Here is an 11,012-nt window from a genome sequence, read left to right on the forward strand (position 1 = left end):
TCAAAATGTGTTACTCATTTTAAGGTTGAATAAATACTGTTCCATTAGTTTGTAAGTTAGGCTGTACTTTAGGCTATCTACTGTATTACTAAAGTAATATTGAATTGTGTTTGGTTGACAACGAAACCAAATATCAACATTTGAAGGAGAAGTATCTTTGGAACAGATAATGCCTGAAACAATGCGGACGACGAAGAATTTAGTTCCTTTTGTTGAGGCTTATAGATATAGTCAATACTGTGTTTGATTTGTGTGTAGACAGTTTATAACGGCAGGCAGTGGATTCTCAGTCATTCGTATTCTCAAGTAACAAAAACGTATCATATTTCACTGGCTATTTGTAGTAGCCAAATGTGAATGGAATTATTATTATTCTAGTCTTTATTCTAGAATCATTCAGTTGAATGAATGTATGTGGTTGTACTGTATGTGATTGTAAGTGTTTGACATGGGTCAAATTGAGGCTCCAAACCCCCCCACTTAACACTAGTTTTTGTCCATAGAAATCTTCACCTGCTGATGAAGATCTATAGTGGTTGAAATCAATGTAAAATACACAGTATGAACACTGCTGCCTTAAAACTCTTTTATTCAAATCAAATCTTATTTGTCACATACACATGGTTAGCAGATGTTAATGCGAGCGTAGCGAAATGCTTGTGCTTCTAGTTCGGACAATGCAGTAATAACCAACGAGTAATCTAACCTAACAATTCCACAACTACTACCTTATACACACAAGTGTAAAGGGATAAAGAATATGTACATAAAGATATATGAATGAGTGATGGTACAGAACGGCATAGGCAAGATGCAGTAGATGGTATGGAGTACAGTATATACATATGAGATGAGTAATGTAGGGTATGTAAACATAAAAGTGGCATAGTTTAAAGTGGCTAGTGATACATGTATTACATAAAGATGGCAAGATGCAGTAGATGATATAGAGTACAGTATATACATATACATATGAGATGAGTAATGTAGGGTATGTAAACATTAAATCATTAAATTAAATCTGTCTTTCATTTCACTTATGTTGATATTTGATTGGCTATTTGCTGTCTTTTGAAAATACAAAAATAAATATAACTGTTTTATGAAGCACTTGTAGACATTCATTGTTTTCAAAATCAGATTTTCAGCAGAACAGATACATACTTTTACAATATGACATAAAATAAAAATCAAGTAAGTGATATGTAAATGATTGGCAAAAGGCTCCAACCACCCAAGTCATAGACTGTTCACTCTGCTACCACACGGCAAGCGATACGGGAGCACCAAGTCTGGGACAAAAGGCTCCTTAACAGCTTCTACCCCCAAGCCATAAGACTGTTTAACGCTACCTGCACTATTTGCATTGAACCCCTTTGTTATTGATGTATTTTTCTAATTGTTTTCCACTGACTCTCTTGAATTGGCTCGATGCACACTCACTACACTCTACCCACACATTCACTGTGACACTGACCGACTTTCACACTAGCTGCTGCTACTGTGTTTATTATCTATCCTGATTGCCTAGTCACTTTTACCCTTACCTACATGTACATACTGTATTACCTCAACTACCTTGCACCCATGCACATTGACTCGGTACTGGTACTCCTTGTATATAGCCTTGTTATTGTGTTACTATTTAGAAAATATTTTCTTACTTTTTAACTCTTCATTGTTGGGAATGGGCTCGTAATAAAGCATCTCACAGTAAAGTCTACACCTGTTGTTTTCGGCGTATGTGACCAATACGATTCGATTTTGATTTGAACAAATGAATGCTCTTGTTGTTTTAATGAGGAATTTAATGAAATAGTTTGCTTTTCCTTGAAGATTTGAATGGGCTGGAAAAGCCTTTCGTGATGGCTCTACACAATCTGGTGAAAAGGGAGGGTTTGCGACTCTTCTCTTCAAGTGGGAAGGACGATGCAATATCATAATTTCCCTCTGGAGCAAAGAAGCCATGAGAATTTGTCATCAACTCTGCAAAGAAAGACCATCCAGTATGTCATCAATTTACATTTTTAGTCATTTAGCAGACGCTCTTATCCAGAGCGACTTACAGAAGCAATTAGGATTACGTGCCTTGCTCAAGAGCACATTGACAGATTTTGCATAGTGAGCTCAGGGATTCTGAACCAGCAACCTATCGGTTACTGGCCCAACCTCTTAACCCACTAGGCTACCACCCAGCCCGCAGTACAGTATGTCATAGGTAACAACTCAGAGGAGAGTACAATGTCTTTCCAAATGAATTAGTGGAACGGTAAAGTAATAATATCTTAGTCTTGACTGAGCAGCAGCCTAAACAACAGCAGGGCTTACCTGTAAAGTACACAGTAGGGGAAGTGTTCTGAGGCTGGTACTCCAGAGACTCTTGAGGACAGAGGTTCTTACTAACTTTCTTGGAACCCTGGTTGGTGGGAAAAGGCACAGTAAAACAAACCGGAAAATGTTCGATATCTTAAAGTACAGCATATCAATTGCAAAGAAGCAGTGCAATGCCATGACCCAAAGAATCATATATCTCATAAAGGTCAACAGCAGTGTTATTCATGAAAGATGTATGTGTACTATACCTTTGTGTTAAAGGTGAGGACCTGCTCTCCAGTACTGCTGGTGGTATCCCTTGCCAAATCAAACACGCCATCTACAATGTCACTGGTGGCCACGCTAGTAGTGGACTCAAAATAACATTTAGCAGTGGCTTTGGTGATCATTTGAAGAATGACCATACAAGTAGAAGTCTTTGGATCGTTCTGGACTGAAACATCAAAGTTTATATTTTCATACTCATCTGACCACTGTTTTAGGAAGCCCTTCACTGTCTCTTCAGCAAATATCTGGAGAAGATGGGAGGAGAGCTTCTTGGATATGGCACATTGTTCCTTTCCCCATTTCAGCCTTGAAAGAATGGAGTCTGAAACACTTTTGGCTGCTTCCAATGTTAAGACATGTGGAGTGCTGTGGCTGTCCTGAATGGCTATCACTTTATCCACCAATTCATGACTGAAAATGTGGATGGTCCAAGTGGAAATCATTTTTCTCAATTTCCTAACAGCAGAACGGAGGTCGTCAAGATGAGAAGCACCCTGTCCATTTTCCTGTGTGTTCTCAACACTTTCCACCATAATGTTCACTACCACCCCAGCAGCTTGCCTAACTTTGTCAACAAAGGTTAGAGGAAGTAAGTCCTCTGTGTGAATGAAGTCCTCAATGATTGTGTTTCTTACAATGGGAAAGTCAATCTGAGCAGGAAACTCAGTGGGTATGGGAGTCCCGGGTAAAGCAAAGTGCCATTGCGACTGCCTTGATTTTGAAGTAGGTGTTGGAGAGATGGAGGAGCGTGAAGAAGAGGGCTTTCTTGTCTTTTGGCTGGCAGCACTCCTACAACGGATCATGCCATTATCCTCCAGCATGGATCCTGAGAGCTCAGTGGTTTTAGGTAGTAATTTATGCGGAATGTCCACACAGGCATCTTTTCCACCAGATGTAACACTGCTCTGGTTGACCTCAAGATGGCCGAGATTAGCTCTCAGTGATGCAGAACTGCTTTGATATGTAAACATTTTGATTGAATCAAGAGTTGTGTCTGATCTTTGAAGATCTTTTCTGATAATCTCCTTAATCTTACTTTGCAGACTGTGGTAGATGTTACGAGCAACAGACCAGATCCTTTTCTCAGAAACCTGTCCAGTGGTGAGCAGGGAGGTTCCAGATACCATGTCAGATGAATGGGTGGTCTGGGTGAGCTCCTGCTGGTCTTTCACCATGGTTTGTATAATATCAGTAGATGTGGTGGATGTAGATACAGACTGATCTGTTGTACCTTCCTCCACAATGTTAAATGATCTAGAGAGGACCTCACTCACTCCTTTCTCAGCTTTGGTTTGGAACTCATGACTAGAGAGTTTCTGGAGGCTCTTTGTTGAAAGACTATGGGAAGATGCAATGCCTTTGGAGGCAGCCGTGCTGCAATCTAGACTTACTGGAGAGGTTCGCTCAGGAGAATCTTGGAGACGTTCAAACATGTCTTCACATGGTGTTGGGGACCTTGACCAGGAGATGTTATTCAGCTGAGACAGAACACCACCTACCAACACGTTGACCTCAAGGGACATATCAGATATTTTCTTTCCTACTGTGGAGAAGCAAGGTGCATTTGATGTCTGATCCTCGCATGAGGTCAAGATAGTTGAAATGACCTCTTTGGTACTATTGGTCAGTAGAGCCTCGTCTGTTTCAGTCCAGAGAAGTTTTGAACTCTCGCTGACACCCCTGTGTAGAGCCACTTCAAGGTTCAAACTGGGCAAGTGAGGCACACTCTTACTAGCTTGCCTCAAGTCCTGGCTTGCCAAACAAATGTGCTCCTTAGTCCCAAGATGTTCAGAGTCCTCTGTGGGTATATGACTGGACATTCTGCTCAGCATGTCTGACCTCCGCTGGTGAATGGTGAAGTCCTTTAATGTCTTCTTAATATTGTTATATAAACTAGTGGTAGCTGACCAGATCCTGCTCTGTAGCTTTTGTGCTTTTTCCTGGAGGTCAGGTTCTCTCTCCTCTACTTCTGCAGGTTGCGCCAAGCTCTGCAGGTCTTCCACAAATGTGTCAATGATGCCAAAGGCAGCAGAATCTGCACAAATATCCTTTGACCATGTGTACCGGTTTTGAATGGAACCAGACCTGGACGCTACAGAATAAGCAGGCTTTGCACTAGTTAAGCTACTGGTGGACTTTTCAACTAGGAACTCACTCACTGCTTGAGTGGCGTTTCTCTTGAATTCCTCACTTGAGAGTTTTTTCATGCAATTTAACAGACTGCTCAAAGTAGCTGTGGCATTACTTCTGCTGTCCTCAATTTGAGAGGGGAACTCACATACTATTGATGATGAGGCCCTGGAATGGGAGATATCCCCAAGCTGAGCCAGAACACCTTCTACAAATTGTTGTCTCTCAATAGAGAAGTCTGATCCTTTTTCTCCAACAGTGTACAGGGGGTCCTCCTTTGACATCTCAGTGTTGTACAAGACCAGAAGCTCTGAGATGACTTCTTTGGTGCAAGTTGTCAGAAGGAGCTTGCTTTCTTCTGAGTCAGTTTGTGCCCAAAGAAGTTTTGAGCTCTCACTTAGGCCTCTTTGTAAAGTAACTTCACCAGTGGACTCTGGCAACTGAGGCTCACTCTTACTGGGCCTATATTTCACATCTAAGCAAGGAAGTGGAACTGTCTCCTTAAACTCAGCATTTGTGATGTTGTCATCAGATGTGACAATGCTCTTTAAGGCACATCGCTGAAGCTTGCCGAAATAATCTTTCAAGTTGTTTTGGATGCTGTGGTAGATATGAGCAGCAGCAGACCAGGCACTCTTCTGTTGCGGACTCTCTTCAGATTCAGCCAAGGACTTCATATCTGACACGAAAGTCTTAACAACTACTGACGCTGCTGAGCCCACTGGGTGAATTGACTCTGTCTTTACAATGCCAGACAATGTTTGACCTGATACAGCACCTGTTAACTCAGACTGAACGACTGAACTAGGAAAGCTCAAACTACTGACTTTTTTGGCAAGAACTCCACTCACTGCTTGCATTGCTGATGCTAGAAACTCCCGGCTGGAGAGTTTTTGGATGCTCTTAGATGTGAGCGTGCAGGAGGAACCAGATTCATCAATATTGTAGCTGCTCTCGTATTTCCTTATCAGGGCATCAAGATCGTCAATGAAGCCAACATGCGATGCCAAAAACGTGATCTTGTCCTTCAGAACTTCCAGCAAACTCTGTTCGTTCTCGTCAACAAAAGCCACCTTTGTGTCAGAGATGGTGGTCATGACTTGCCCTGTTAGACTCTTGCTCTCTTGGTCAACTTTTTCAAGTTTAGCAGCCAGCTCTCTCACCATGCTTTCAGTCACCTTGTTCTCCGAGTCTCCCCTTCTTCCAGATGTCACTAGAGAGGTTTGACTTGCGGAGGCACTCTTAACGACCAGTGATACGGCCGACTTGACATCTTTAGCCAACTCTGCCATTACAGCAGAGATTAGCATCATAGAGCCTGCACTTCCAGATGGAGAATCGGACATGCATGCAAGTTTGGAGAGAGAACCTTGCAGGCTGTCCTGCACACAGGTGACGAGGGTGTCCTCTGAGAGACCTAAAAGGACATGTAGAGACTCAGAGTTGGTTGTTTTCTTCTGCACCTCAGACAGAGAGGTTTGAGACCTTGAACAAAAAACAGATATCATCAAAGTCAAACAAATAATATGTAAGGCTGTGATGCACATTCAGTGTGTCAAATACATCTGCACCATTGAAAACAATGAGGAAAACACTGCTGTTTCTCTGAGAAAAAACATTAGTGTGATGTCAGCCTAACTGCTTAATTTCTAAAACCCAATAAAATGTTTTTTGTAAAAGTAATTTGTATTGAAACTGGCCTGTAGATATCTATCTATCCTGGCAATATCTATCCTCGGCAAAATCCAAATTGCTATAAACTCCAAATACTGTAACTTCTAATAACTTCAAGGACAATCGTAAATACAAGGCAGTTTGAAGAAATGTTAAAGGGAAATGTCTAAATGTTTCAACTTCATATTCATCATCTCCAGCACCACCCCAACATCAGCATATGTGAAAAATTGGCATTTCTATGTTTTGTAGTACAAAAGAAAGAGGAAGATAAGTGTTTTCTATGACATCATCAACCAATTAGTAGGCTATGCCTACTCATAATTGGTTAAAATCACACGATGCACACTGATGATGTCATTAGAATCTAGAGCTGAGCATTTAACCAACATTTTTGTTATTTTTCGGTTTTAAACAACTAATTGACTGACGTCGGCTCAATTATTTGAATTCCATATATTTAATTTTTTCTTCTTCTGTGAGCTCGATGCTCAGTTTCTGTAGAGATAAATCAGATCAAGCACGAACTATGCAATGTAGTAGGGAGTTGTAGTTTCCAACAGGCCAATATTCTACATAGTTTAGAACAGAAAATATGGTCATTCATTCCCATAATCCATTGCACGCCCGCTTATTTGTCCACTCTGTGTGGAGCAAATACGGAGACCTCATTGACTGAGACGGAGAGACGAGAGAATGCATGAGAGTGATAAAAAGCAGTTGCTTTGCGAGGTTTCTCTACCTGGAAATACATGATCTAAGTGATTGATAGTTGGTATTCAGCAGTCATAAAAGTATGCCTTATTTACTTAGAAGAACTACTAAAATAGTGATTTTGTCAGACAGCATAGGCAGCAGCTCTATAGAGATGAGTTGATGACTTGGAATGAAATAATAAAGTCATCAAATAAATATTTTATATGAGAAAGTAAATGATGGTTAATAAGTGATAAGCAGTAATGGGCAGTCACTACCCAAATGGGACTTTTATTAATAGTTTTATTCTGTGTTGTTACAGCATTCAACCCACATAATCCATAGTGCATTCAATATCTAAAAAAATTATTGAAATCGAAAACCGTGATTATTTTTGAAATATTTGAATCGAAACCAAATCAACCTCAAAAAGCACTAATCTCTCAGCACTATTGGAAACAGTTACGTTCCTCTATCTTTTTTTAATACAAAGCAGGGAAATGTGTAATTTCCACATATGGTGATGCTGGAGATGAATATGAAGTTGTTACATTTCCCTTTAAGAACATACCTCATGGCCCCCTTGGGCAGGTAGCTTCCACTGCCCAGACTGCCCATCTCCTTAGTCAGGTAAAACTCCTTGAACTTAAGTTGTTGTGATTCCTGCTCTTCTTCCTCTTTTTGCTCCATACAGTTGGAGGAAGGGTAGGGAGTCGGGATGCGAAAGCTATTGTAAGACTTTCGACTGCCTGGCCTCTTAGGTACACCAGCCTCAGTAAATCTCACGCGGGACTTGGTGTTAGCCTTATCGTCTAACAGGCTGGTGAGTGACGCTGTGAGAGATCTCTGTGACAATTGAGAGGAGGCAGCATCTTGGATGCCCAGTAGTTCGTAAAGACCTGGGATGATGATCTGCATCAGCTTGTCCGATAAAAACTGGTCAATCCTCAGACACAAGCCGGCAAGCTGTTGTTTTGTCAGCTGTATTCCAGAAACAGAACAAGTGTTTTAAAATGTTGCATAGTGCATCTTTCAAAAGCTTATGAACAAGGTTAAACATTAGGCAGAGTTTTCATGGTAATCTGATTAAATTGTCAGTAACATGATCTTACCGGGTCAAACACGCCCTCACGAATCCCCCTCCATTGCCTGAAAACAATATTGTTAGAATTGTTGTCATATCAGGATGCCTTAGAAATGTTGTCATATCAGGATGCTTTAGAAATGTTGTCATATCAGGATGCCTTAGAAATGTTGTCATATCAGGATGCCTTAGAAATGTTGTCATATCAGGATGCCTTAGAAATGTTGTCATATCAGGATGCCTTAGAAATGTTGTCATATCAGGATGCCTTAGAAATGTTGTCATATCAGGATGCCTTAGAAATGTTGTCATATCAGGATGCGTGGCAGAATTGTTTTTATTTAAATATTTGCCTGACGGTGAAGTTATGCTTGCTTTGTGTCAGTTGTTTTGGCAAAATTGCAATGTGACAACTTTTCTAGCACTGAACATTTTTTTCCAATGAATCAGTTTCTAATTTGATCCTATTTCCTTGAAGGAGTGATAGTACCAAAGAAAACAGAACATACTTCTCAGTTAGGTTTTGAAGGAAGTCCATAAGTGTCAGATCTTCCACACTGTTGAGCTTCCCCTCTTCTGTGGTTTCCATCACTGAGGTTGCTCTGCTCCTGGCAGAATTGCTCTGCTCCTGGTAGAAATGTAATTATATTGCAAATAATCAACCTTAATATCAAACATAATATACAACAAATATCATAGTGAAATAATGATTAACTGTTAAAGAGTGGAGGAGCATTGGCAATGTTGGACCAATTAAACAACTGCAACACAACAGAGATGGTTGTGGTACTTCAACATTTCCAATGATAGCATCACTATAACATTTTATTGAATTAATGTTGAAATATGAAATGACGGTCAACTCAAAAGGTCAACTTACCATCTCATTGACAGCTTCAGAGGGCAGGAGGTCATCCACCACACAGACAGGCAGGTCTAGAGACTGGGACAAGGCTCTATGGTCATAACCAGGAGAGAATGGAAACAACATCAGAGCAATCCCAATGGCAGAATCTAACCACTGTCTTCATGTCAAAGACTCACTTAGTAGTTAATACATGGCCACAAATAATGAGGGGTTCAAATAGATCTGCTGGGGACTTGACCCTACAAATGACTCCAAGAATGATGCCTGACCTGCCCCATAACAAGTTCTTTCTTATTAGTCTCTCTCTCTTAATCTCCACACAACAATCTAACTGGACAGAGTGTGAGTGGCCTTACCTGACTGTCTCAGTGTCAGAAACATCATAGAACAATAAGACTATGTCTTCCAGGGACGTCTCAGCTACAGCAGAGGGGGCAAAGTCCGGGATGATCTCTCAAGCTGAAACAAAGTGACTGTATGTGAACTGAACCATTTCCCACAGGGCAAAAACTGGTTGAATCAACGTTGTTTCCACATCATTTCAACCCCCAAAAAGCTATGTGATGATATTTGATCAACGTAGAAAACTAATTGGATTTGCAAAAAGTAATCAACTTGAAAGGCATTTAGTCTTTTCTTCACCCAACTTTTAACCTAAATCCAGTGACATGGTGAAACGTTTTGTTGATTTTACATTGAATTCACATTAGTTAACAACAACCAAACTTTAAATCAAAACCAGACGTTAAACTGACGTCTGTGCCCAGTGGGTTATGTTGATGGATCTGATCAATTACCTTAGTTCTGCTGGTATTATTAGCTGCATGAAAATACATCTGTGGAGTACAAATATTAGCTGCTTTCTGAAGGACAGCCAAGCTGATAGACAACATGGAACCTCCAGATAATTATGACATCATTGGAACACATGCACGTGTCACAAACACTTTGTCACTATAAAAAAGCAGTGTACCAGTGCTGACCAAGCTGGGGGGGGGACAATTTTATTAGGCTTTTATTCAGATTCACCAACAATGCTCTACTTGAAGTCAATGAGTAAACAAGCCTCAGCAATGTAGACACATCCCACTGGGCACACCATGTCATTTCAATGTGGAAATTTGGGTAATATTTGGTTGAGATGTTGATCAATGAGATTTTAACCTTTATTCATCCACTCAAAAAGATAATGAGAAGTTTGGGAATTAAACAATGTGTTATCACTATGCGTTCAACCATCTAAAAGCACAACCAAATTCCAATGGAAAAACAATGTCTGATTTCTGGTTTAGTTATCATCTAAATGTGTTATCACAGCGCTTTGAACCATTTAAAAGCACAACAAAGTTCAAATGGGAATACAATGTCAGATATTTTGTATTTATACAACAACTTAAATGTGTTATCAATGTGCTTTATCTAATAGCACAACCAAATGACCTGGATTGTAGTTGAGATTACATTAAAAGAGCATGGTGCAAGTGATCAATGCTGTTTGAGATTCTGCGCAGATTATTATAGCAATTGGGAAGATTTCCACCGATCTGCGACCTTAGAATGCTATTTTTTTTTGTTCTTTTTTTCACCTTTATTTAACCAGGTAGGCCAGTTGAGAACAAGTTCTCATTTACAACTGCGACCTGGCCAAGATGAAGCAAAGCAGTGCGACCAAAAACAACAACACAGAGTTACACATGTCACTACCTTGAACATGCACGCTTTGTCAAAATGTGTTACTCATTTTAAGGTTGAATAAATACTGTTCCATTAGTTTGTAAGTTAGGCTGAACTTTAGGCTATCTACTGTATTACTAAAGTAATATTGAATTGTGTTTGGTTGACAACGAAACCAAATATCAACATTTGAAGGAGAAGTATCTTCTGCTTGGATAGTTCCTTCTGTGCCACTGACTTAGTATGGCTTTAATTCCAGTTTGTCTAAAAATGAATCATTTACAT

General features: G+C 40.1%; 1 protein-coding gene across 1 annotated transcript; it reads right to left on the reverse strand.

The window, feature by feature from the left end:
- Positions 1 to 581: 581 nt before the first annotated feature.
- Positions 582 to 9,765, reverse strand: LOC139539451 (serine-rich adhesin for platelets-like). The gene is made up of 8 exons (XM_071342416.1): positions 9,410 to 9,765; positions 9,066 to 9,141; positions 8,695 to 8,813; positions 8,214 to 8,250; positions 7,673 to 8,082; positions 2,583 to 6,216; positions 2,329 to 2,416; positions 582 to 1,986 (listed from the first exon to the last, which is right to left on the reverse strand). The coding sequence occupies exons 2-8, from the start codon at positions 9,066 to 9,068 to the stop codon at positions 1,808 to 1,810; spliced, it is 4,470 nt and encodes a 1,489-aa protein (XP_071198517.1). The 5' UTR covers positions 9,069 to 9,141; positions 9,410 to 9,765; the 3' UTR covers positions 582 to 1,807.
- Between the last annotated feature and the right edge of the window lie 1,247 nt (positions 9,766 to 11,012).

The sequence above is a fragment of the Salvelinus alpinus genome, chromosome 15, assembly GCF_045679555.1.
Source record: "Salvelinus alpinus chromosome 15, SLU_Salpinus.1, whole genome shotgun sequence".
Classification (NCBI taxonomy): Eukaryota; Metazoa; Chordata; class Actinopteri; order Salmoniformes; family Salmonidae; genus Salvelinus; species Salvelinus alpinus.

What these genes read in the sequence shown, in the direction of transcription:
- LOC139539451 (XM_071342416.1), bottom strand. An exon ending in CTTCAAAACCTAACTGAGAA is followed by an intron (nt 8,251 to 8,694) that starts GTATGTTCTGTT and finishes TATTGTTTTCAG; the next exon opens with GCAATGGAGGGGGATTCGTG. An exon ending in CTGCCCAAGGGGGCCATGAG is followed by an intron (nt 6,217 to 7,672) that starts GTATGTTCTTAA and finishes TTTTTGTTCAAG; the next exon opens with GTCTCAAACCTCTCTGTCTG.